The sequence below is a fragment of the Calypte anna genome, chromosome 6 (genome assembly GCF_003957555.1).
Source record: "Calypte anna isolate BGI_N300 chromosome 6, bCalAnn1_v1.p, whole genome shotgun sequence".
Lineage (NCBI taxonomy): Eukaryota > Metazoa > Chordata > Aves > Apodiformes > Trochilidae > Calypte > Calypte anna.
In genome coordinates this window covers 28,875,802-28,903,637 of record NC_044252.1, presented here as the reverse complement: position 1 = coordinate 28,903,637, position 27,836 = coordinate 28,875,802, and the positions used below count along the sequence as shown (strand labels likewise).

The 27,836-nt window shown below is 41.9% G+C and overlaps 1 protein-coding gene across 1 annotated transcript; it reads right to left on the bottom strand.

Annotated features, from left to right (window-relative positions):
- Positions 1-400: 400 nt before the first annotated feature.
- SLC18A2 (solute carrier family 18 member A2) lies at positions 401-27,836 on the bottom strand. Its single transcript, XM_008490111.2, has 15 exons — positions 27,716-27,836; positions 25,347-25,698; positions 18,635-18,693; positions 17,307-17,390; positions 14,455-14,547; positions 13,921-14,010; positions 13,778-13,821; positions 13,642-13,702; positions 8,852-8,947; positions 5,335-5,413; positions 5,046-5,097; positions 4,383-4,446; positions 3,337-3,456; positions 2,657-2,790; positions 401-562 (listed from the first exon to the last, which is right to left on the bottom strand). Exons 1-15 carry the CDS (start codon positions 27,834-27,836, stop codon positions 458-460), a joined length of 1,554 nt encoding a protein of 517 aa, XP_008488333.1. The 3' UTR covers positions 401-457.

Sequence of the window (27,836 nt, the reverse complement as noted above, 5' to 3'; positions counted from 1 at the left end):
AATTAGATAAATTTTCTTTGAGCTTTGGTTTTAGGGGTGGTTTTTTTTTTCCTTCCAATCAGATAAGAAAGACCCAAGCTCTTGACAGTAACTCATGACTCCATACAAAATATGAGATGTTCTATGTCAATGAATTTACTTTAAAAAAATGAAGTTAAAATTCACATTTATACAGATTTATACTACACATTTAATAAAAAATATAGTGTAATATTCAATAAAATTACACAAAATAAAGATTAACACTTTACAAACCCTCTATAAAAGCTCTTCCCCTCCTTGTAAGGCAGTTAGCAGTCTGCTTTATAACCATGGGCAATGAATAAAATACCTTTGGTTTCTTTGACCATTTCACTATTAAATATACAGTACAACTAAAACCTATTTCTGGATGGGATGTTTCACATGAAACACTGTGTTTTGTACACCAAAACATGTCATATGGCTTTTTGTGTTATTATTCACTTTCATATTCTTCTTCATCACCTATGGGGTAGGACTGGATGTTGTTCTGGGTGTACATTTTGGTTTTCACAGGGCAGTTGTGATCCATGAGTATTGCCTAAAAGAAAACAAGAGTTTCAGTGTTAGCAGCTCTGCTCAGCATCCCTCTGGGGCTGACTGTACCATGCAGCCATCCCACTGCTCAGGGATTCACCTCTCCCCTCTGAATGCAGACCCCAAACTGATTTCAAGTAGATTCCATCAGGTCCATAGATTTCTGTCGAGGGGGATGTTGGACCTAAAGACATCACCAGCAAATTTCTGGTACTGTACTGGCACTGGGATTGCAGCCCCTGTGTTAAATTGAAACTCCACCTGCTCTCCAGTTGCAGTAATTCACCTCTTCTGTATTGAATCTCCATCTATAAAAGCTGGATGAGTGAGCAACTGGAGTCACAGAACCATCAAATGTCTTTGGTTGTAAGAGACCTTCAAGACCATCCAGATGGCCTTTGGCCATCACTGTAAGGTCACCACTAAACCATGTCCCCAAGGCCCACATATCTCCAGGGTTGGTGACTCCACCACTGGCTTGTCAGACTATTCCAATGTCTGACAAACCTTTCAGTCCAAAAATATTTTCTATTATCCAACCAAAACCTCCCCTGGTGTAGCTGGCATCTATTTCCTCAGGTCTTGTCACACCACCAAGGAGAAGAGGCTGGCTCAAGCTGCATCATCCTTTCCAGCTTTTCCCACCCCTTTTCCTCTGGAGCTCCAGAAGAGCCCAATTGGGTCCTGCTGAATGTGGTGGTCCCACTGGGTCCTGCCACTGAATGCCCAGGATCAGAGAAAAGTGACTGTCACAGGGAGAGGCCAGCTATAAAATCACCTTCTTTGGGAAGAATTTTTCCTAGGGCAATAGGAGGCTGTACAGGGAGCAGCTGTGTGACATATTTCACATTGAAGGTGATTAAGGTCAGGCTTTAATTATGCAAAGAGCATTAAGTAGAGACCCTCCTTTTGACTGTTTCCAAATCCAAAGGAAACAGAAGCCACTTTGGGAGCAGGATTCACTTTGCTTTTAAAGGCATGGGAGGGTGGGGATGGGCACTGGGGGATGTTTAAGTTGTGGGGAGAGCTCCTGTCCCTTCAGCAATGAAACCCTGAAGCACAGGACAAACTTCCTATCTCTAGCAAACAACTTTTTTTTTCTCAGCCTTAAATAAAATAAAAACAAAACAAAAAAATATTCAGTGCAAATTTGGGTCATGCCTTTTTACCCAAATAAACAACTAGCAGCTACGTTTTGGGCCCACACCAGATTTGTCCAGGATGGGGCAGTGGGTGGGCTTCACCTACAGATGATGACAGATGTTGCAGCCAAGGATTGCTCCTTGTTTTCCAGGATTTTCCCAGCCCTGGAATCACAACCAAGATTGTTTCACCTACTTACACTGCCCTGTAATTCTTTGGAGAGCTTCCCATTTCCATAGAATCATAGAATGGTTTGGGTTGGAAGGGATGTCTCAAGGTCACCCAGTCCAACCCCCAGCAGTATCAGGGACACCCTCACCCAGATCAGGGTGCTCAAAGTCTCTCCTTGAACATCTCCAGGGATGAGGCCTCAGCTACCTCCCCCTGGGCAACCTGTTCCAATTTTTCACTGCCCTCAGGTAAAGAATGTTTTCCTGCTATCCAATCTAAATCTCCTTTTTCTCTATTTAAATTCTAAGTTTCAATCTAAATTTTCTAGCTGAGCAGAAGTGAGGAAAGCAATGGATCCCCCTCCTGCAGCAAAAGGGCTTTTGAACATGATCTGTAAGAAAAGCAACTGCAGAGGACAACAAAAAACAGGTTGAGGCCCACAAAGGAATAAACTAAAAATGGTCAATACAGTTGTGGCACTTCAAGAAATCCAGACTGCCTTTTATACTGACTCCAGCTGCCTGGGCTTTTGCAGATGAGTTTCTGCTGGCCCCTGTTCTGTGACAATCCAATTTGTGACTCTGGGACACCTCACTGAGAAAAAGCTTTTCTTTATACACCTTGGGAATCATAAATCTGCCAAATATTGTGCAGGAGGGCGAAATAAATAGTGCTGGGCCCTTTTTGAGGAAGTGAGAGGCAAAGAGGCAAACAATAAGTTACAGAGTTTCACTGAGAGCAATCAAACAATACTAAAACCGATAAAGAACCATGATACAGTTACCATTTTCTCCTCTTTGGCAGGTGGACTTCGAAGGAAGAAGCAGAGGGGAGCGAAGAGGATGTCCACGATCCCTATGATTGTCATGAGCCATGGGAAGCCAATGGCCTTTGCGATGGCACCACCAGCAGAAGGACCTTGGGCAAACAAAACCCCTTTTCTGAAGATCACTCAGAGGCAAAATTAGCAGCAGGCACTTTAAATGACATGCAATTTTAATCTACAAACCCCCAGCTTTACAAACTGGCTTGAGGAATGGAAAGACATGTTTGTAATTAGAACAGGAGCCTCCCCTGGCTCTGTATTCCACATGAGCTGAAGAAATGAAGAGGTGCTCCAAAGGTCAGCTTGCTCAGGCACTCGAGGAGGCAGGGGTTCAGTGGGGAGTTATTCCCCCTCCCAGGCTATTAGGAGAACAGCTGTGGTGTCAGTTTTAAATCTTCCAAGGCCACTTCCCTAGGAATATGCTATTTGTGTGCACATCCAAGCCTCTCAGCTAACGATGCTCCCAGCATCCCGACAGAGGAGGGGAGCAGCTGCAGAACACAACTCCCTCTGCTTTGATTTGAAACGAGAAAACCCTGCTCATAAATCCTGCCAAAGCCACTGGGATTCCCACCAGGCACTGCAGCATTTTCTCTTCCCTCAACTTTGCCATGTAGTCAGGAAAAGGCTGGACTTACCTATGGCAAAGCCCATGCAAAAGGCAACGTCAGCAATTGCATAGACACTGCCATAGACTGAAACGTGGCGCAGATCCACGAGGTAGCCCATGATTGGCATCATGGAGGAGTCCACCATGCCTGGTTGGGAGGGAGAGAAACATATTTTAGGAAAACACTTCCTGTTTTCTTTTTTTTTCCTTATTTTTTTTTTAGCATCTTGTGCTGAAGAGGGACGCAAAAGCAACTAAAAGGATGCTTATTCTTTAATATGCAAACTATTTGTTTAAAAATATTATATTATCCATGCTTCTCATGGTATTTACCATGTCTAAGGACACATCTGGACATGTATAGATGTGTACATGTGACACTTGCCAAAGGATGAGAGATGGGAGCTTAGAAGGTATCAGCTTCCCAGCAGCTGTCAGTGCAAAGGCTCTGCTCTCACATTAGCAGCCAAGTGCCCTTTGTTTAGGGGAAAGATCCAACATTTACTGTAGGCCTAAAAGTTTGCATTAACCTCCAGGCAATCTAAATTATTGCAGTGGTTTTAACACTTCTTTAGAGCCACACTTGCATCCCTAGCAAGGGACTCTGGCCTGTCCATGTGGCCCAGCAGAAGCCAAGTTCATACTTAATTCTGGAAGAACCACATGGCCTTGGGAATTCCTATTGGATTAACAAAAATTTAAATGTTTTAATTTTTTCTTTTATGAAGTTCTCTATACAAATTCTTTTGCACAACAGGGAAGTCTGTGAGGTTTGGGCAGTGCCTGGCTTTATTTCTGAGGACAAAGTTTTCATTCATGGGCAGTCTGAAAGATCTGCTTAGGTAGACAGAAAAATCCTGGACAGACTGGTTCAGACTTCCCAAGCACCATCCTTTAGTCTGCCTACCAGTGAGCCACAGCTCAGGCTTCACTTCTGCCAGATAAGAAATTTCCATGTAATAAATAAAATAATTTTTATAATGAATATTAAAAATAAATAAATATTGTTATAATACATAAAATAATTTTTACATAAACAACAGGCTGTAAGAAGTCACTGTAAATTTTTCTTACCAATGGCAAATCCAACTCCAAAATTTGGTGCTATGAGCCCATAAATGTTTTTAGCAAATGGTACCTACAAAGGAAATTACAGGCAATTAATTATGTCCCTCTGCACATCCCAATTAGGTCCAGAGAAATTTCATAGAATGGTTTGGGCTGAAAGGGACCTTAAGTGGGTTCCAGGGGCATCAACAACCTTCCTAGGCAACCTCCTACCCTCATGGCAAAGAATTTTTTCCTAGTACCTAACCTAAATCTACCCTCTTTCAGTTTAAAACCATTACCCCTTATCCTATCACTTTAAAATTAATTCTCCAAGTACTTATAGGGTGCTTTGTACAGATATGAGTCAGAGTTCTATCCTTGTTCTGGGCTACCATTTCAGACAATTGGGCCATGAAAGTACTGACAGTTTCTGTTAAAAGCAGGAATAAACTGTGGATTGACAGCTCAAGATCCCCCTCCTCCTCCTTTCAGAGCCTTTCTCACTTAAAATAACAGAAGCTCTGAACTTTAAAAGCTTTTAGAGCTTTGATCTGCAACTTATTAACCACACTTTAATAACACAGCCCAAAGCACAATCTCCAGCAAAATCTCATGGAGCAAGCACCTATCTGAAGATGAACACATGAACATTCTGATGGTTTCAAAGATCCACAATCTTCTACTTACACACAAAATGCTTATTCCCACGATCAGCATCCCAAGTAAAGCACAAAGCCACCTATCAAAGAAGAAACATCACTCAGAGGCTGGGGATGCTGAGATGATCTTGAACATTTCAAAGTCATGTCTGAAGTGCCAAGTTACACAACCAGTAAAAAAAAAAAAAATTGTATTTGATTTTGCTACTATAGAACAAACTTCAGTAATTTCCATGCTCAATAAAGTGCCCTGGGAAACACTGGAAATGGTACACAAGCTGACTAGAAGTTTATTAGTATTTTTAAATTAAGCATACCTTCCCATTTTGTGTGCAAGTATCCCAAAAAGATTGGTCCCAATGAGATAGGAGATACTAGCTGGAATAAAAGCAACGCCTGAAAAACAGGAATGAGATATTTTATCAGCAGGGACGTTAGTGAAGTGTCAGAAAGAAACTAATAAATTCCAGACACTGCAATTTTGATTTGAACACATTAATAGAGTTTTTGTGCAGAGCCCAGAGAATCAAATATCCGGTTGGATGCAGCCTTCTGATGAAATCTAAGGGCATCACCTATGAAATGCAGGAGCAATGTGACCCCTTTGATAAGAATTTTTCAGCATCAGCTACAAGATCTGATTATAGGAGAGGTGATGGAACAACAAGAACTTTATATCCAGCTACAATAAGTTTGGGGATAGATCAGGGAAGGCATCTCTTTCATGAGATGCTTGTGGAGCAGATGCTCAGCACATGCAGCAAATCCAGAGCTGTCAGGGCTGGGCAAATCCCTCCCTGGAGGAAGGGACAGCAGGATGGCTGCTGTGGCTTTGCAAGTCATGGTCCCCCTCCCTCATATATCAACAATCTAAAGGTGAAAAAAAGCTTTAAAAACATGGTTTTGTAATTCCTTAATCAATATAGTTACAGTAGGAGTTCATTTAAGTTAAAAAAAAAAAAAACAAAAACCAAACAGTGTTGCGTTTAAATTAGAAAAACCTAATTATCTGTAGTGATTTGCAGATTTCCCCAAGTAAATTCCTTCTAGCCCTGATGGGGAGGGCACTCAGACTCCTCCGTCTCCCTCACATCCATTTGGAAAAAAACCCACACCACTGGGACCAGCAGTATTTGTCTTCTCTTGAGGTTTCCACAGCACCTGGAATGGATGCTGCATGGTGGCCAGAGATGTCTCTGGTGTACAAGGCAGCTACAGCCCATGCTGGAGGATCCATCCTCTCCCAGCCAAAGGGGAAATGGCAAAGGAAGAAACTCTACCAGAGCTTGGTGTGCCTGGGGAGCACCAGGGAAGAGGATGCAGGTGTGGGGGAGAGCAGGGATTGCCCCCGAGGAGGAAATTGTGTGGGGAAAAGAGCTGAGAGGCAGAGGAATAAATGGGGTGGCTGTGCCTGGTGCTGGATCCTTGTGCTGAATGGCTCATGCAGCTTGGAAGAAACAAGGTCTTTGGCTGCTGTCCCTGTTTTGTGGCTTCTTAAGAAAAATAAAACTGGGAAACCTGATAAATCAGTGCCTGCCACAAGAAGCCCACTGCTGGGGCACTGCTAAATCAGGGAATCTGGATGGAGGCAGCAGCTGAGACATTAGGGTACAAAATCCAACCACTCCCTCTAAGTGTCTCTGCTCCTCAGCTTTCACCAAGGCAACACAGATTTTCTCATTTCCTGCCCATCCATCTTCCTTCCTATCTCTCTGATATTTATAAGAATGATAATAATAAAAAAATAATAATAAAAAGAAGTCAAGAAACGGAGAGGTAATTTTTAACACAGTAATATCCTGTGATTAAAGCCCTGGTGGATTATAAGGGTGATGCTGGGGAAACATTTTCACCTGTGTACCCACAGCTACCTCTCGGCTGCTTGGAGCTGTTTCTACCAAGTGGTCACACAAAGCAGACTTTGCAAACTCAAGAAATAAAAATTGCAGCAAAGGCTTGTTAAATAATACTTGCATGTTGAGGTGTAAGCTGTGGTATATTGAAGCAGAATTGTGATTTTTTAATTTTTTTTTTTTAAATAAGCTTTATGCACAGTAATGTTAATTGATCAAATCAAAGGGGGGTTTTATAGCTTCTTCAGATCATGCTTCAAAGATTCATTGGATCTCCAAATTTGCATAGGACAATCATTTGCTTTAAACCCTGCAGTTCAAGATAGCATTTAAGAGGCTTAAAAACTTTAATTCATGCTGCCAAACCAGACAAAACGTAATGGAGTCCATTACTTATATCAGGGAGAGGTAAAATAAATCTTAATTTAAAGTGGATATTTTGCTTCTAGGAACCTCTGTTCAACTAAGAGATTTGTAAATCTCATTTCCATTGCACCAGTAACACAAAACTCTAGTGAGGAAGGCAGATAAGCAATCTTTCTTCATGAGACTCAAAATACCTAAGTTTGTGGGTTATTCTGCTGTTTTACAGACTAGGACCATTACCAAGTGTGACAGCACAGAGCACATTAAGTACTGATACCTCTGCCCACCCTAGATCTGAGTTTGCACTAATTAGACCTAAGGTTTGTGCTTTCTATAGGGTGCAGGGACACCCCCATTAAAGCAGAGTAGGGCTACTGATCAGCTGCTTGGCTGAACATCCTTTGCAGAAAGGATTTTTCCTTTTCTTTTGAATGCTGGATATTAATATTTACTAAAAAAAAAAACCAACAAAAAAACCAAATAATAAACCTTAATGAAAAGCCACAGCAGCACAGAACCTTTGTTAGCATTATCAAAACTTTTTTAATGGGTTTTAATGGTAACTCTTTCCTACACCCAAGATCATAGAATGGGTTGGGTTGGAAGGGACCTTAAAGATCATCCAGTTCCACCCCCCCTGCATGGGCAGGGACACCTCCCACCAGCCCAGGTTGCTCCAAGCCCCATCCAACCTGGACGTGAACACTTCCAGGGATGGGGCAGCCACAACTTCCTTGGGCAACCTGTGCCAGGGGCTCAGCACCCTCACAGGATCATTCAACTTAACCTCCCACATGCAGTTTGAAGCTCACTGCTAGCCCACTTTTCTACAACCCCTCTTCCTGTTAAGCTAAAAGAGATGGAACTGCCCCAGTTTTGGTCTCCAGTCTAACTTGGCAGATGGGACAAATTCCCAGTTTGCCTGTGGACTCTGTTTTCCCAAGACTGTGTCAGTGCTTCAAGCTATAAGATGACCCAAGTTAGGGCTCTCCCTTTGCTTTCTGTTGAATGGGATGACCAAGTAACCACTAAAAGGGTGTCAGATCTGTCAGATGTAAGAGAAAATGTTCTGCCTGGCCTTGGTGGCTACATTTCAAGAGAAATCCACCCTTCACACACTGCCAGGAGCAATCCTGGAAGGAGCATGCATTGGCACAGGCCTGATGTGCACCCAGCATTCTGCACCTGCTGCAGATTTCCATGGCTGCCAGATCCTACAATTCAAACTGGGCATTGATGAAGGATTCCCTTTGGGAAAACCCCACAACACATGGGTTTGCCCCACTGGGCTGACTCTGTGGCTTACCAGACCTCTTGCAGCTGCCCCAGACAACATTTGCTGCCAGATGTGCAGCTGTGGCTCCCAAAGGATCTGGGATAAGCACAGAGCCATGGCTGCCTGCACCTATTTCTCCTTGCAGCATTTTCCCCTTGTTTCCCCTGTTTTTCTTGCAGACCAGTGTTTGCAGTTGTGCAGGTGTAACACTGACAACTGAAAGACAGTTTAAAAAAACAATTACTCCCCTGAATCGTATAAGGTGACCAATATTAACAGGACCAGAACTGAGACAGTCATTTGACAAAACAGAGATGCAGATAATATACTGTACTTTACCAAGCTGCCATTTCTTGGAACACATGGTCTCCATCATCCAGATGGGCAAAGCTGGTTCAAGCATAGCAATAGCCATGTTAGCAAAGCAGATCGATCCTGAGAGAAAAAAAGGGGGGAAAGAAAAGAAAAAAGTAGCAGTAATTATTTCTTTTGACTATGAGCAAAAAGCCACAGAAAGACTGAATGACTTTACATAAAACACTGTGCTTTTTACAGTCCTATTTGTCAAGCATCAGTTGTTGATTAATGTTAACTGAAACAGGATGTAAAACCAAAGACAAACTTTCTGTGGCTTTCTATTCTCCTAGAAATTCTCCAATAAAGGTTAAGCTGTTTTCATAATGTGAAAGTTTGCAGTGAGCTTGATGACATTTTGAAAGTTCAGGAGGTCTGAGTGGTGTACAAATGATTAGCTAAAACTGCAATCTTTTGGTCTTTATCTGGTCTCCTGGGGCAAATCCAGAGCCCTGTTGTGTAAGAGGCAGAGACTGTGACCCTGTGCCTCCATCAGCTGGGAATGACTGGAGTAAGATGAAGAGGTCCTCACCCTGGAAATACCAAGAGACAACCCTGCAGATGTCTATCCTTCTAAAAAAAGGATTTCAAGATCCTACAGATGGCAGCCAGTAAGTCCAGGCAGCAAAGCACAGGTTTGGCTGAGCTTGCCCAACCCTATGAATTCCAAATGCTTCCAAATTTCTTTTAAATTTCTGGACTTTTAGTAAGTTAGACATGAAGGATAACAAGTGGTGGAAGTGCAGGTTCAGTCTTGCCCCCCAAGCTCTTCCCTCTGCCACCACCCAAGATCCAGACCCCAGAGGACTCGTATCACATCTTTCTCTCCTCAGTACTGCACCTCAGCTTTGGTGCAGGGATCAGCAACCCCAGGAATATTTATTTGGATTCAAGATGCCTTTCTCACCTACACAAAGGACACTGAGGCAGTCAAAGCCCAGAGCAGGGCAGCAGGACACGTCCCCTCTGCTCAACTCTTACAAAATGCCTTTCCAGGGAGTTCAGAAGTTACTGTTGGAAGTGACAACCTCAAACTTGTGTCCCCACTTTTCTTCCTACTATTTACAAATCTCTGCAATTTAGGAAAATATTCTGGAGTCTTAGAGTCATTTACCACCCAAATTTTATTTTATTTTTTTAATAAAAAAATTTAAAAAGGAAAAAGCTGAATTTGTCCAAGGTCAGAGAAACCTTATCTCTCCTGGAACAAGTTCTTCCTCACAGAGTTCAAACTAAAATGAGCACCCATGTCATTCATTGCTCAAGCCTGTCACAATCTATTAGTCTGTATATCCACAACTCCTAAAGTGTACTTGCAGGCTCACTTGCTCACTCCCTTCCCAGGGCAACTGAGTACCAGTTCAGTTGCTGCTTTACCCTAAAGACAGAAGGTTAGAGCTAAAGCCAATCTCTCCATGCTGGTGGCAAAGCTCCCAGTACAGCAGCATCTGAAAGGAGCCCCAGCTAAACACCTTGGGCTGCCCTCTTCCCAACCATGCTCAAGCAGCTTCCTGGATGCTGGAAAAAACATTCCAGGCCAGAATGGAATGGAATGGAATTCCAGGCCACATGTAGTGCAGGCAGAAGAAGCAGGGACATTCTAACAGAGGTGGCTTAAACAGCAAAGGTCTCGTTTTACTCTTAACAAACTTCACAGAGAAATGAGAAGCAGAAGTGGACATGTGTGTGGCATCTGCTCCTCATTAGGTCAGAAAATGTCACCAGAGCTCACTAAAGCACTCAGGTGTATGGTGAAAAAAGTACTTCAGATCTTTAGGATGTAACCCAAGAGAAAAGGGAGTCTGAGCCACTTCTGTGCAAACTCAAGGATAAGCCCAATACAGACCATGCTACCACAGCAAAGCTGCCTCAGGAGAAGGCAGTGATTTCTTTTCCCTCCATCTTGCATGGAGCTGATCTGTCTTTAAAGGGCCATGCTTCCAGACCATAAATCCTGCATTGTTTTTTCTTTAAATCAGACCAAACATCCTGTGTTGGCCAGAGGGTGTGAAATGGCAACCTTCTAGCTGGATCCCACCTCCAGAGCTGAGAACCCACTCCACTTTTGGCAGAATGCCACAGAGATCCCTGGTATTTTCCTGTGAAAAAGCAAGCACCCAGTGAAAAGCTGCTGCACACCTCCTCAAGAACCCCTGTGCTCATAGAATCATAGAATTGGCTGGGTTGGAAGGGACCTCAGAGATCATCAAGTCCAACCCCTGAACCACTGTTTCGGTTAGTAGACCATGGCACTGAGTGCCACATCCAGTCTCTTTTTAAATATAGAATCATAGAAAATGATGATGGTTGTCTCAGCTCTGGTTCTTGGATCTGATGGTTTAAACTGACATGTCTGGGTGTGAAACTTTGTCAGCCAACAGCACCAAATGCACCCTTAACCCCTGGTGGGGAGGCTTGGCTGGAAGAATGGCACTGACTTCACTCACCGAGCTCCTTCCAGAAATGACAAAATATGTCAGCAATGTTTCTTTTGCCCAAGCCAGTGAGCACTTTGACTTTGAAGCTTCACCTGGTCCTGCTCCTCTGATGCTCACATCTTGGGGGTGATGCTCATCTGGATTTAGGAGAGTGTGTTCCACAGGAATGGCCACAGCACACCCTGAAAAAGCTTTTGCTGGCACTGAAGGCCACCAGGCAGGACTGGCTGAGCTATACAGTGAGTGGTGAGAGCACTGGGCTCCTGTCTGTTGTGACATTCAGTGTTACCAGCTCATGGGCAACATGGGTTTCTCATGGGGAAAAGTGATGTTTTCTGCAAGCACAGAGCTCCATGCTTGAATTCCAGGCATCTTGTGTTAAAGAGTAACAGTGTGCTACAGAAAAGCCAAATTGGTCAGAAAGTGCTTGCACCCAGAGAATCCAAACAATTATGACTCAAGCCTGTGATGCTTCTCTGGAGATTGAATCTGAATTTACACCATGAAATGAGTGTACCTAATCAAGAAGCACTCAAACTGCAGCATGCCTGAAATGTCCCTGCCTTTTACTTGTGGTTAATAGGCCAGCCCAGTAGGGATGCAGACAACTTGTTAATGAGATTTGTTAATGAGATGTTAACTGTCTTAGAAGCCATTTAAAAACCTCCCATCTCCCTGAGCTATGAAAACCCTATGGGACTTTCAATCCTCTCCTCTCCAATCATTATATCTGGGTGTGCATCTTCCTTCACAGCATCGTCCTGAAGCAGATACCACAGGATCCTGGCTCAGCTATAGAGAAATGTGGTGTGGGGACTGATTGCCCCAAGGTGTCAGAGCATGGAGCTCTCTCTGCCATCCCAACCAACCCCTTCCCCACCCTTCCCTGGTAGCATCAGGATCAGAAGTTGCCACCTTAGAAAATGAAGCAAGGAAAAAACCAGACTCCTTGGGTTAAGGGAGAGCAAACAAAACTTTCAGCCCTTTTTCTCTGCAAAAAAGCAACAGCTTCAGAAGTGAAGCCATTAAGGTTTAAGCAGAGTATTCCTGGTGCAAGCTGGATTTGGACTGATGTGCAAAAAGGCTGAATGCTTCTAGCTGGCATTTGACATTCAGATCTGACAAAACCAAAGCTGTTCTGCAAGGGAAACACCTCAGGAGGCTGAGGTGAGAGAACACCAGGATCATCTCCATTGTCCAAGTGCTGGGCAGGCTCTGTCCCAGGAGGCAGAGCCCTGGGTGCTGTACCCAACCCTGCTGGTTACCCATAGGAGGAACTTTCTCATCTCCTGATGCCTGGTGAGAGCAGGACAGGTCACACAGCTGGAAAGAGGGATCTGAACAAAACAGTCTTTATGTTCTACCCCTCAGTACACCTGGGAAAGAGGCACTGGCAGAGTCTGCAAGCTTGTGGAGGGAAGCAAGAGCCAAAAAGAGGCAGGGCAGTAAAGGTAAGGTCTGTCAGACACACACTGTCCTCATTCCAGGCTGCCTGTCCCTGTGACTGCTTTACAGAGCCCCAAAACACCAGCTGGAACAGGTTCAGAAAAGAGAATAGCTGCAGAAAAAGAACACCATGCAAATGTGGTAGAAAATTGGAATGCAGTCCATCCCTGCTCTTAACAGACAATAGACACAGGGAAAATACTGGGATACATGGTCCTTGATGCCTGTGTTAATTCCTTAAGATCCCCAAGAAACAGAGAACCCTACAAAAGCCTGGAAGATTTGCTTTGTTGGACAAGCAGGTGAAGTCTAAGAAAAAAAAAAAGCTGTGAAAATAATTATCTGTTTCCAGGTATTTTATCAACAAAGGGCCAGGCTTAATTACAGACTTCAGAATAAACCTTCAACAAATTGCACTGCAAAAAGGCAAACTTCCCTCCAGACAGATGCACTCATTAGCCAAACAATCCATGTGACACCAAACACCATTCAACCCAGACCTTTTCTGAAATACAACCCACACCCTAGAGAACAAACTCCCTCTTCAAACAGAAACAAAGTTCAGTGTTATTCCCTACACTCCTCCCTCTGAAAACCATGGCCTCATGGAAATCTTTGTGGCCTTAGCAAGCAACCCCAACCCTGTAATGTCTTCTCAGCTAGAAAGACACCAATGTTTAAATTTATCTGCCTGGTTTGCTTCTACTGATATAGCCATCCTCTATTACCAAATATTTGGGGGTTTTTTAGATTTTTTTTTCCTCTGAGCTTATATAAATTAAACCAGCCAATGACAATATTGTTAAACCAGCTCAGGCTGGGGCATTCCAGGATGCCAGGTAGAACACCAGGGGTTGGTTTAAAGGAGAAAAAAAAAAAAAAAAAGGGTACCTGCTGCAATAATGATGTACGGGTCCTTCAGCAGTGTCAGTAGTGGTGTCCCCTTCTGACTCTGTAAAACAAAAGCTTGGGATTAGATAAAGCCAAGTGTCACCCACTGCCTGGAGTGTTTTACCTGAATACTTACTTCTGCTTGTGCTCTGGCTGGCTGCAGAACAAATAATTGAACAGCTGTGGAAAGAAATCAATACTGTAAGGTTTCTTCAGGGAAATGAAGGGAAGGTGAAAGGGATGTGCCACGTGGTGAATGGACTCCTCGTGTTCACTGACCTCCATCTAGCAGGGCTAGTGCTGCCAGCACCAGGAAAGGAGAACTCTTCCCCACAAACTCATACATGACACTCCCAAAAGGTGGGCCCACTGCCAGGGAAAGAGAGAGGACACAGTTGTGAAGCTGAATATCTGAACAAACATCCCCTGCTCACGTTTGGGCATCCTGCTTGTGTTTGGGCATCCTGCTCTTGAAGCTCACTGACCAAAAAGCTCAATTTATAAAAAAACTCCAACAAAAGCAAACGAAACACAAAGCTCATTGACCATGGCAATAATCATATCCTTCACGTGCCAAAATAACTCTTCGCTGTAAACAAAACCCAACCACTTCAGAGGTTACTGCCTGATGCAGGTATCTGCCTCAGAAATGTGCTGCTGTGGGAAAAACTCTTCTTAACATGCACCAGGAATATCATCTGGAGGCAGCACCATAATGGGGCACTTGATGAGACTCTGCTGCTACTGGCACAGCTCACAAGTTTGTGATTTGGGGGTGGTTTCTCTTGCCAGCAGAACCTCTGTCTCACAGACCTAATACTCCCATAGCAAGGCCTCCCAGGGCGATTCCCATTGCGTTGCCTCTCTCTTCATCATCTGTGTACACACTGGCAAGCATCCCCATCCCTAAAATAATTAAAAATTCAATTAGAAAAAAGAAAAAAAAAAAGCACAATAGGTAGCTGTGTAGTATAGTTTATGGTCATCATTACTAAACATTATGGCAACATGACAGCGAGCATCTCTCTCTGCATAAATATATATATAGGTATAGCCTCTCCACATGAAATTCACTTTGAAGTAAGAGGATGTTTGGGAAATGTAAACAGTCTCTATTAATACAGTATTACTCAGGTAATTTAATGATGCCCTCATTTGCTAGATTCTTTGCCCACATCTTTCTCACAGTGCTTGTAGATGGTGTTTTTCACCTAGGTGAAACAAAGCTCTTGGCAAGTAATCACTACCTGTTATTTATACTCCAGGTACTCAACACAAAGCTCTGGTGGTCAGTGCTGCCTGGGCTCTGGTCAGGAGGGACTGTGCAAAGGGGAGGACTTTGAACACAAGTATTTCACATTCAGCATCCAAAATTAAAGGATTTTTTTGACCTGTGTCTTCACTTTCAATGCCTCACTTCTGCAGCTGATGACAAGCTGTCATTTCACAAAAGCAAACCCACAGCCAGATTTATTGGTGTTTTCTGAGAAGCATTCAGACAACGTAGAGGTAAGTGCTGCTGAAGAGCCTCCATAGAAATTAATAATTCTGTTTTCAAACCAAGGTTTAAGCAGTTTTAGTAAATAGGTGCACAGATATACAACAAGCCGGAAAAAGAAAATAAAATATTGCATGATAGAGCATTAAGTGAATACATAGTGTGCACCAAATACATCATATGCATCAAAAGACCAGAGGCCCTGTGTGGATGAACATGCTTAGAAGATTGTGGATAGCATGAAATTGTTTGCATGAACAGCTGAAGAACAAGTCAGAGAATGAGACCAAAATTCACAAGGCACTTGTGAAACTTGGGACAAATTTTCTGGAAGGGGGAAAAAAAAAAAAAGGAGGTAATATTAAGAAGATAACATAATGTTTTGTGCTTCGGTGGGATAGATTACAAGCACAAATGCAGGGCTGTAAATGACTTATTGGCAGCAAAATTCCAGAAAGCTTTCTGTGCCTAAAAGAGATGTGTATACAAGAGATATAACTGCTGTTGGCCCATGTAAGGAGTCAGAGGTTCTCCTGAATGCTGGGCCCAGTTCTGGTGCAGCACAGAAGAAAGATGTGGGTGACTGCAGACTACTCAGGGAAGCCCAACGAGGAGGAAGAAAGGCTCAGAAAAACATCTGGGAGGCACAACTGCAGCACTTCCCATTTAAAAGCAGAGAGGAGAAAACTGATGCAAGATGTGATAATAATCTGGTGATATGAAAAAGAGCTGCAAAGATAAAGAAACTGCTCTTCATGTTCTCTCAAGTCCAGGAAGCAGAAATGGGTTCACAGAACAGTAAGGAGGCTTTAGATGAGACAGCAGAAAAAGCTTCCTGACAAGGTACAGGTACTGAAGCACAAAGCTGGATGCTGAGGGCATTTCTGGAGGCTCCTGAGAACATTCCAGTCAAGTGTTCAATGGGAATGACAGATGCAAAGCTCATCCTGCCTGCAGGAAGAGGGTGAACTAGATACCTGCTTGGCCTTTTCTGCTCTAACTTTGTATGGTGTCTGTAAAAAGAAAGTCACATCTCTCCCAAAAGCCATACCTCAAAGTGCACAGAGGTAAAGCTGAACCATCATTTTGGTCCTGGGATGGCTTCCCTATGGAAATCTTGGCTTCTCTTTTTCAAGGAGAAAAAAAGGATTTTCCTGTCTTTACCTCTCCTGCTTGTCTCTGCCTTTCCCATCCTTGACTCCTTATCCCAGTCCTTATCCCTACTCTTCCCATTACCCATCCAGGATTAAATCTCTGCTTAATCAGAGCTTGTCCTGCAGCTCCAAGCCCAGCTTAAGCATGAAGTGCTTCTTGCTCCCAGTTCCAATGCTCAGTCTGGGGCTTTGCATCTCCCCAGCTGCCCAGACGTGGGCTGGCAAAAAATCCCTGCAAAAGGAACCTGGGACAACTCCAGCTCCAAACCCTTGTTAAGTTTCTATGGAATGCATGTGAACCCTGCTTACAGACCCACCCAGCTCCGGGGGGGGGGAATCTTCCTCAGAAGCCAAAAGACAGATTCTTGACAAAATACTGTATTTCCTTCCCTTCCTGAGCCAAATTTGTATTTCTGCTGCCATCACAGGAGTTTTTTTCAAAATGTTCTAATATGAACAAAGCATTTTTTTCTCCAGTGCCAGTCTGAGAAACAGCTGAATAATTTGGGCTGAAAACCCTTACTCCATTTCACCTCCTCATTTAAAATCTGGTGCAGGTAACCTGAGCTCAAACTAGAAGACATCATGGCAGACAGTCCTTGAAAACAACATTTTATAGCAGAAATTTCAGTAACAGACAGAGCTGCTGTCCCTGCTGTAATAAGTACCAATGTAAGTTCTCAATGACCTTTAAAATGGCTAAAAAATGAATTTAAAATGGTGAAGAAGTCCACACAGAAATCCCAGGGAGAGCGTGTTGTTCATTTACTGCTCTACCTTACTGCAACCCAAATACCAAGGCAGCCTGAAAATACTTTTGGTTTTGAGCACCTTCATATGAAAGGGACAGAAACCCCATGACATTATTTGATTGAATATTTTTGTACTAATTGGTACGAAAATCATATTGCATCTGTTATATAGTATTACAAAAAATCACAACTGTAAATAAAATTCAGAAAATTACTTGAACAACAGAATCTGTGATCTACATTTTACCTATTTTCTCTTACCTGCCACAGAAGAACAAGAAGAACCCACTCCTTGAAGGGACCTGGCAATAAACAGCAACGTGTAACTTCCAGAGAAGGCAAACACTAGAGAAAAAGAAAAAAAAACAAAACAACAAAACAAAGGCAAATTTTTAAAATTGGATTAACTCTAACTAGGTTAAAAAGTTAGATTTCTTGAAACTATCACAAAAACTTCACACAATTCAGTCAAATGTTTACAGAGACTTGTGCCACTTTCAATGCTAACTGCATTATTTTCTCTTATTGCATTTGGATGTGTCAGTGTTGAATTGCTCCCAGGTGTGGAAGCCTCCTGGTAACACACAATGCAAGGGCCCAAGCTGTTTTAACTAATTGCTTGGGATTTGATTACATCCTGCTCTGATCCAGCTGCACACAGGAGTAACAAGACCCTTTCTTCCCCTCTCCATGCTGTTTTATGTAAGGCTGGACCAGGCATTCAGAGCTAGTAGGATTTAACACTAACCCCATGGTGTTTTCCTCCAGTAAGTGAAGAACTGGGGAAAGGTTTTACCCTGGTGTGGTCAACTCTGGAATAGTTGCTGTTTAGCCCACGATGCAGAGATGTCAGTGACTCTGAGACCAGGTAACCTCCAGCACTTAAGTCCCCTTGGTGATAAGAGTTTTCTGGTTGTTTTTCCTTCTCTTATTTACAGTGGGCACAGAAAACTATCCCCTTCTTTTTTTTCTGTCATAGACTCTTACATCTGCCTTCTGAAGCAAGCCCAGTTCTTTCCCCATTCCTCACTGTGCCTCTAAAGATCCTTGATGTTCTCCTCTTCCCATCTGTGCCACAACTTTAAGTGCTATGCCAAAACTGAACATAAAACAGCAGCTGAAGCCTTATCAATGCTATTAGAGCAGAGAAATTATCTCAGCTGACTACTTGCAGGCTTTGCTCCTGTTTGCACATCCCACATCCATGTCTCTCAATGCTGGGATACTGTTTATTCATATTCCACTCAGGAGCCACTGCAGCCTCAATCTTTTTGATAAGCCCTCAGGACAGCTATCTGCTCAGGGCCCTGCAAAATGGATTATTTTTTAAATTTATTTATTTTTTTTTTAAATTGTCTGAGCACCCCTTCAGATTACAAGAGCCTGAGAGAAAGACTCAGCTGAGGAAGGGACCCATCAAGGTGTGATGGGAGGTGGTGAATTCCTTAGAGCAGATTTATAAGAGAGCACTTGTCAAATCTCATCAACTCCCTCCTTGGAGTATTTACTTGCCCTGCATCAACACGAAGAATTCCTAGTGCTAATTATTAGATCAGTTATTTAAAAGTTGCAAAGATGTGGACACTTACTGATTGTGGATACAAACATGATGCAGAAGCCAGCAAAGAGTGGAATCTGGTAGCCTATTCTGGAAAACAAAATGAACATTCACATTGCTGGGATTGTCTCACTGACATGAATTTTGAATTACACCACGATAACCCAACCTGTAGATATTTGGTAGACTTTAAACTGATGTTATGGATGACATGATCAAATTTGTCCATGTTACAAATACCTTTTCATCTGACACAGCAGATTTTGTCTTTGAAACCCCTGGAAGAAATCCTTCTGTCATTAGAATCTCATTGTCCTGTTCTCATTCCACCATAATTGTTCCCAATAAAGCCCTTCTGGCCCTCCATGGGGTTGCCAAGAACATGATAAGGAAAGATTTGTCTGAGCATGCTGAGCTTTGAAATACCCCAGTAATGTTTCAGGGCTCATCAGTTTCTATCCTTGGGAGACAATGACTATAATGAGACATGGTCAAACCAACAGCTTCTTTCCTGGAAAAATTTATCAGCAGCTTTGTTGGGAGTTCTGCCTCAGCCAGGAGCACTGGCAGAGTCCCAGAGAGCCTGAGGATAATATATTTTTCTTGGCATGGATTTAGGAGTAAGAATGGAGCTGATCAAAGCCTTCTTCATCAGCCTGCTTCATTAGCTCCCTAAACAGCCTGTAGAAATGCCTGGTTGCTTTAAGTATTTCAAGTTTCCAGGAAATAAAGAATTTTCAGTCTGGAAAGCAATTATAGCTTTTGAGCAGCTAAAATGGAATTTCTGACAAAAATTCACAATATTCTATTTTTTCAAGCCATTAGAGCAATCTATCCTAGAATCAAAACCCCTACCTAGGTAGATCTGAAGACAATCTCCAGAGCCTATTGTATTCTATGTATAGTCTACTTAGCACATTTCATTCATGGTTTTTTTTCAGTTTTGTGCATCTCAAATATATTTGCAAACACATTATTTAATGGCCAGATTCTTCCACAATGGATGATGCTTTTCAAAGGAGTACTGGTTGACTTCAGGTTCCAATGATGTTGACAGGCTCAGGCATTTATCTTGGCAGTAGTATTGGCTGGAGCAAGTCTGTCAAATAATGGAAGAGTTCATAACAACCCTTTTAATTTTTATTAACAGCAGCCATGACACAGGTAAACCAAAATAATTACTCTGAGCTTTGTTTTCTTGGTATAGAATTTTTAAATAATATTTCTGTAGATACAGATTTTAAAAAACACTTCAATTACAACTACTGCTGGTGGTGAGTGACATTGTCTTTATCTGTGGAACTATGAAAGCAAAAGTTGAATGTCCTTTTCCTTTTTCCATTGCAAAGTAAAGAATGCTGTGTCTGGCAAGGCCATCCCAGAGGTTTCTAGGATGGACAGTGTGGGAGAAGAAATCTAATTTAATAGAGATAATCCAGCAACTCTTAGACTTGACAGAGGGGCCAAAAGAGTCTGCAATTTGCTTCTGCTACAAGCACACTGAAATATAATTCAGTTATTTGCATAAAGACAAATGTCACCTGAAGTGGATCCCATTTTCATCTTTCCATGGCTGGATTGAAGACCTGAGCTGTGAGATCTTCCCTAAACATCAGTGAGTAAAACAAAGAGAAGGGCTACCAGGCTAGTTCTGCCACCTTAGAGGAAGGATCAACCTCTAGCAAGTTAAATCAGGTTTTGTCTTCCAGTTGGCTTCTCACACCTGAAAAGTTTCTGTTGGTTGAAAGCTTTAAGAAAATAAGTATTTTGGAAGTCCTTTCCATGCTTAGTGAACTCCTGCTCAAGCATCATTCATATTGTTGCTGCTGCACATCTTATTTCTTATCTTGGAGAGAGTCACAGCAAGGTGGGAAGCAACATAGAAAAGGGTGATGAGGGCAGAACTGGAGCAGAGCTCAGTTCCACTCTCCCCACCCAGCAGATCATGATGCTTTATCACACATACCAAGGTCTAACACGTACCTTTTCCTCCACACAAAAATGAATCATTTCAGGACCAGGCTCTGTGTGGGCACAGATAGTCCTTGTAGCCAAAGTCTGCATTGCCAGTGATCCATCATGCAGGATGATGCTAAGGTACAGAGGTCAGCACAGGACAGGCATTTGAACTGAATGAAACAAGTCATGATAAACCTCTGGAAAACTAAAAATCACCTGGAGCTTCACCCACAACTTGGGGACACAAGATTCTGGTGGGCTGCTCCTGCATGAGACTGCTGAACCTCTAGAAGTTGTGGTTTGTCTTGCTCAGGGGACAGTGTTACCCACACCCAGCTGACATTTCACTAGGTACACAGATTCTGCATAATCCCAGTGAAATAGCAGCACTAATTCAGTGCTTGTGTCCCTTGGTCCTGGGCCATTTATGTTTTTCCCATGTGAAACCTGTGAATAGGCAGATTCTACTTCTTGGCCACAACTTGCTCCATCCCAGCAACCTCTACATTTTGTTCCTCTGCAAAAGAGGATTACAGCCTGTCCTGTCTCTTCTTCTTTCTCATTACCATGATCAAGCATGTCATTTTCTTAGGGACCTATTTAAAAAAACAAAAAACTCCAAGAGAATCTGCAGCAAAGTCCAGCATGTTTCACCAAGGCTACCTGCAGCTCAAAGTGCATCCTCTGGGTATTTCTCACTGCTGGAAAAGCCAAAGCCATTAGCTGGAGAGAGAGGAAAGGCTGCCAGTGATGGAGAACACACCTACATTACTCTGTTTCAGGGCCATGTTGAGCCCAGATTGCAGGACTGTTGGGAAGGGGCGTATACCCATTAATAAGGTTGCCCTGCAGTAAGGCAACTGATCAATGGGTCCTGTGCAGCAGTGAAATAAAAGTTACACAGACCAGGTTAGCAGCTGTTTAGATTAGGTGATTAGAGCCTAATTACCCATCCATTACAGTGCTGCAAATCCACTGATTTCAAGCCTCTCACTATACAGTTACAACCAATGTGGCACTGAGCACCCCTTGCAAAGTCTTTTCTGGTTACCTTCTTCATTGCCAGTGAAGACTGGGAGCACGTAGGGCATGAGGAATATTTTCCTTAAGGTTATGAACCAATGAAGCCCTGTGTGTGTGTGAAGGTAAGAAAGAAGATGAAGGGACAGGAGGGACAGGGAGTGTGGTCTGTGCACTCCCCACCTCCATACTCCATGCTGTAGCACACAGGTTATCCAGAGAGGCTTTGTTCATGCCTCAGAATTAATTGGTCTTTTCCATCACCTGCCAGAAGCTGAAAACAAAACTTACATGGGCTGTCACTAGGTATTTACAAGTGCTGTTTATTTCTCTGATTCATCCTCTGCATATATCTTGGTCGTGAACATATCATGGTCCTAGCCACAACCTCTGGCATGTAAAGAAGCTCAAAGCTATAGTCAAGCTGGTGTAAAAATGATGATGAAAGTATCTGCTATTTGTTAAATTATTTTTGAGGCCAATATAGATAAACAGAATATTACAGATATAAATTATTTCAGAGTGGTAGATAAAGGGAGAGAGACACATGGCAGGGGAGACATTCATTGACTGTGGTGGATGGTGAGGCTGTCACAGCTGGATTCATTCAGAGAACTCAGTCAGAGCTTGAAAAAAATAATGATATTATTGGAATTATAATATTATGATAATATTAGAAGAATAGAATGATTTGTGTTGGGAGGGACCTTAAAGATCATCTAGTTCCAGACCTCCTGCCACTGGCCTGCACTCTTCTCACTAAACCAGGTTGCTCCAAGCCCCATCCAACCTGGCCTTGAACACTTCCAGGGATGGGGCAGCCACAGCTTCTCTGGGCAACCTCTTCCAGTGTCTCATCACACTCACTGTAGAACATCTTTTCCTAATATCTACCCTCTTTCACTTTAAAACCATTACCCTCATCCTATGACAGAAAGAGGCTTTAAATAAGAAATATTTTTAGCAGAACTTAATTCTTGAATTAAGCCAATTTTGAAAATTATTTTTTAAAAAATGAAGTTCTAGAAAAAGGGGAAAAACAGCCTAAAAAACTTCCAGAAAACCTAAAATAAAGTAACCACTGGCACAGACTCACATGAATAGAACATCTCACTGCATTGTGTACAAACTCAAGCACTCAAAGCCAGAGCCTACTGAAAGCCTGGAACTCCATTAAAAATCTAAACCACTATTAATAACTAGATTTGACTGAAAAATAAAACCCTTGAACACAGTGTGCTAACCTATTAAAAAAATAAACTTATTTGGCACCTTAAACTGTACACACCAGCCTTGAACTAAAGAACACATTCTTCATCTGAAGAACACATCATCTTCATCAATTGTGTTGAAATTTTGCAAAAGTAATAAGGACAATAAGAATTATCACTAAAGAGCTTATCCAGTGGTAAGGAAGTATCTTCATAATGATGACTCAGATTTCTGTGATCACATACATTGTTCTTAGGAAATGGCAAACTGAGGGGTGGTTTTTTTTGGTTCTTTTCGCAATTACTTTTACAGTTAATTGATAAATGTGTTAACTGATATTTGCCACTAAACATTTCTCAGAAGAAAAGCAGATCCTGGTACCAATACAAATAGTGCATAAAAAAAAATCAGTAATCCTTAAATTTAATTTAGGGCTACTCTAAGATGCAGATTTCTGCTGTGGGAGAGAAGAGCTTGTCCCACAGCACACTGGGGTGATGTGCTCCTTGATTTTTCTTCTCACACAGGTTATGCACCCAAGCCTGCAAACCTGCCCTTCTGATTGCAGCCACACACTCAGCCCTGTGCAAAACCCTGTGGGAAGTTTCCAGGGGGAATTCTCAGCTCACAAAGTGTTCACACCAGTGTGACACCAACAGCCAAGGGAGCTGCTACAAGAACATCTACTGCCCCATCACTAAATCTAAGTCTGGACCTGTGTCCCAGATGCCAGCTCCAGCACCAGGATCCTCTCCTGAGATGTTCAGACAATAAGAAAGGCATCAGCAGGGACACAGAGCCTCTTACTTAGGTAGATGTATATTAAAAAAAAGGGTGAAGATTTTATCTACAGCATGGCATAACTGCACCATTAAGCAAGCCATTGGCAATGTGGAATGTACTATTGCCTTTCCCCTGGTTTGGCAGGCTGTGGAAATGATGATACCCAGAGAGAAAAGTAATTATCAGTAATCATTTAGGCATTGAGGAAAATCTAGAAAAATATGTAGAGGGTTATTATGGAAATATTGATTGACATGATGTTGCATTGCCTGTGGATGAGCTCCTCTGTCCTCACAAAACAATACCAAAAATACAGGTAACAAAAACCTATTTTCCTCCTCCACTTGCAGCAATATTTTTGGAGAAGCTGTTTTGCAATGGCATCCTTGTATCTGCATAGGTGGTATGGAGTCAAAGGCAAGGTGAAATGAGAAAGAAATGAAACTGTCTGTCTCACTTAAAGCTTTTGTGTTTAGATCAGTTTCCCTGATTGAATACAGGGTGTTGAGCTCCTAACCACTGCTCAGCCCTCAGCTGGGTGCTCCTCTATCAGACTGACATTAAACCTATACATACAGAAGCTGGAAAGCCTGGGAAAAGTACTTTTAGCTTCAAAACCTGAAACATCTGAAGAGTGTTGCTTGGTTTGGTTATTGTCAGATCCAACAGGCATTTTCCACTTAAAGAAAAGTGTTTTACAAGGACACATTTCTGTTGCATATTATTTTCTGAGAAGAAAAATTCTTCTCTATAAAAACAGCTTAAATAAGAAATATGAAAATTAGTGACCCGACTAAATACAATTTGGAGTTTATTTCCTGCAGGGACTGATCTCAGACTCTCTGCAGCTTCCTCTGTGGGGAACAGTTACACAAAACACTAACAATCAAATCAAATTAATTATCAATGTAAAAAATCTAAATGATATTGTAAGTACTTTTTAATTTCCATGAGAACAGCATTATTGCTCAGATTTTTTTGATTGAAGGCACTTATACCAGTGCTTACACCCTTGATCTTGGATCAAAGAGATTGTCTATGAAGTATTATTTAAACAGATTTCATTCCAGACATCAGGAATACACAAAAATTTAGAGAGAATGATGTGAAGGTTGGGTTAGATCAGGTACTGATGGAAACCTGTGATCCACTGCACTTGGTGATGACCATGTTTGACCAAAGTTTGACCATGATGACCAAAGTTTGACCCTGGTTATTTTTTTTACTGAAGTCCACTCAAATTTCCCACTGCTTCTCTACCTCAGGATGACTCCAAATCATTGAATGCTGAACTGCACCAAGAGCTGCACCTCTCTGTGACAGCAAGGGAAGGATCCTGCCTACACCCTGCCTATAGATTCAGTACCTCATTCACCTAACATAGGTGTAATGGATTTAGCATCACTTAGCAGTGCTTTGTAAACACAGTGTTCTAGGGGTTTTTGGCCCCATCCAGGTGTATTGAAGACATTTCAACACCATTTCTGCCACAGTTTCCATAAAAACCTGAGGTTACAAGAGCTGGAGGAAAAGTGTACAATGCTGGACATATCAGATGGCTCCCATGCAGCTTATCAGTTTATTTTGGAGAGGATGTAGGTGTTTATAAGTGTTCACCAAATCCATGTCTCACTAAAATCCTCCTCCAGCTACAATGAGAAGGCCAGTAAGCCAGAGCCACAGTAAAATTAAAACCACTTTGTTCCAACTACTGGTCTGGATCAAAACATGGCTAAGAAATCCTGAGTAAGACAGCAGGAATAACTTACCTGTTTGTCAGAGAGCCTATGAAGGGGTTGGTTATCAGCTGCACTGTTGCTTTTGAAGCAAACAAGAGACCAACTTGAACATTTTCATTCAGCAGGTCCTTATCTTCCCTGGGGCAGTCGGCTGGGGAAGGAGTCACATTTACCATCATTTGTTCTGTCTGAGTCTGATGCAATTCTCCTGGTTGGGTCTTATCAGATTCATTTCCAGTAAGCATGGTGGAGTTGTCATAGTAGGAGAAGATGCTCTGAAAATTGTCCGTCATGGTTGAGACTGTGTTGGGTTTAGAAGTCTGGATTTCTGTGGCATTTTTCTCATGTCTGATGCTGTAAAGGTAACTGGGAATTATTGGCACTGGAAAAACAAATAGAATATATTGGCATCTTACTAGTCAGGTTATTTGTAAATGGAATCACCAGATTTTCTTGTTCATTTTGCCACTGGTAAGGAGACACAAGGCTTTCCCACAGAGCACATTAATAAGGATTTTGAACTGTGGAAACACAGAACTGAAATAGTAGTTTGCTCATGGGATAAAACACACCTGTAACTCAGGAGTGAAGGATAAACCAAAAAGTTCTTTTATGTCAGTCTTTATTTTTTTCACCAGTTTCTAGTTGTATAAAATGGCCTATACAGATTTAATTCAGAAAGCAAAATATAAGAAGAATAAATAAAATTCTTATAAAATATAAGAACTTCTGAAGAGTCTCTGCTGTGCACGACTGCAAAAATCTAATTATCAAGTTGTGAAAATGTGAAAGGTGAAAAAAGAATTGACACGACTATTAAACTAAAATACAAAAAATGTAATAAAATACTTTTCCAAAATAAACCACACAAAAATGATAAGCAACAGAAGAAACATAATACTCCTCCATTAATTAATGAGAACTGATGTGTTGTTTGCCTATGTCATTACTTTTACAAATTTACAATGAAAAGATCTTCCAGAAGGGGCCTTCTTTATGTGCTTTAGGACCTTAGCTGCAATTTAATGGCATTAATAATAATATGTATCTAACAAATTAGCATTTCAGGACTTGTAAAAATGGAAGTCAAGTTCATTCAGTTTAACACTAGTGATGGAATCACCCCTCCTTGTCTTGCATCTCTTCCTGAAAATGCCCACTCTTTCAAAAAGTTTGCAGGCTATAACACTTTCTAGTGCTTCTGAATAAGTAATTAAATGTTAATAAGCTTAAAAGAAAGCTTATAAAACATAAGATTTTACATAAACTCATGTAAAAAAAAAATCCAAAACCTACTTGTTTGGGTTTTTTTAGCTAAGGTCTATCTTGTAGCATCAACTTTTAAGCTGAAGTCACCCAAGAAATTCAGGAATCTGATTCAGAAGCTGACACTGCAGCATCATCTGAGAGCTGGCTCTGCACAGCCTGAGAGAAGTGTGTGCATCTGTGTGTGTGTGTGCACAGCCATGAACCCTGTTCCTCTGAACCTTTCTCTTTAAATTCATGTAAAGATTTGAATATGAGGACTTCTGAAACTACCAGTGAAAAACATTCAAGTGTTTTATTTGAGTAAATTCCTCAATCTTGACATTATGCTTCTGAAGTCGGTAGAAGTTACATCTCCAACTTTGATCACAACTTGGATTAATTTACTAAACTAACTCACGGAAGCTCTTTTCTTAAAACCCACTTAGATAGTTTTCTCATTAACCTATCATTTTAAGACCAATGTGGGGGCAAGAGGAACTATCACAAGGAAACAGGCATCTCCACTGTTATCTGGCATGGTGTTTCAGTTGCATGACCACAGGATGAGAAAGAAAAAAAAAAAAAAAAAGAAAAAAAGAAAAAGAAAAAAAAAAAGCACTAAAAATACCAATATCAGTTGCCCTGTGAAGTATTAGTGGTGTTTAATAGAAAAAGAAAAAAAGACTTATGAAGACCTTGATGTACCATTCCTTATTCTGCAATTAACACAGAAATAAAGTGAGACAGAAATAAAGTGTGTGTGGAATTGGGTTTGCAATACCTGGGGTATCATTCATGTCTTTAAAAAAAAAGAAGAAAGAAAAGAAAGAAAAGAAGGAGGAAGAAGAGGAAGAAGAGAGAAGAGAAGAGAAAGATGAAAAGGAAGAAGAAAAGAAAGAAGAAAAGGAAGATGAAGAAAAGGAAGAAGAAGAAAAGGAAGAAAAGGGAGAAGAAAAGGAAGAAAAGGAAGAAGAAAAGGAAGAAAAGGAAGAAGAAAAGGAAGAAGAAAAGGAAGAAAGAAGAAGAAAAAAAATCACTGCTTGAACATGTTTTGTTAGGGAGCATTCATCAGACTTTTAGGTATGTGTCACATTTAGATGTCATAAACCTGGAGGGGAAAAAAAAAACAAACCAAACCCCATCCTACCTACCGACGACCGTCAGCAGCATGTTGTCCAGGAGCAGGGCGATGAACACGATCAGCAGGATGAGTTTCCTGGATTGCCGGCTCTCCCGGAGCCAGCGCAGGAGGCTCAACTCCCCCCAAGCCAT

Bases quoted from the DNA above. Each gene is read 5' to 3' on its own strand.
- SLC18A2 (XM_008490111.2), bottom strand. From the start codon at position 27,836: ATGGCTTGGGGGGAGTTGAGCCTCCTGCGCTGGCTCCGGGAGAGCCGG. The intron at 18,694-25,346 runs GTAAGTTATTCC...TTTGTTTTCCAG, and splicing joins ATAGGCTCTCTGACAAACAG to AATAGGCTACCAGATTCCAC. The intron at 14,011-14,454 runs GTCTGTGAGACA...TTTCCCTGGCAG, and splicing joins CCTTGCTATGGGAGTATTAG to TGGGCCCACCTTTTGGGAGT.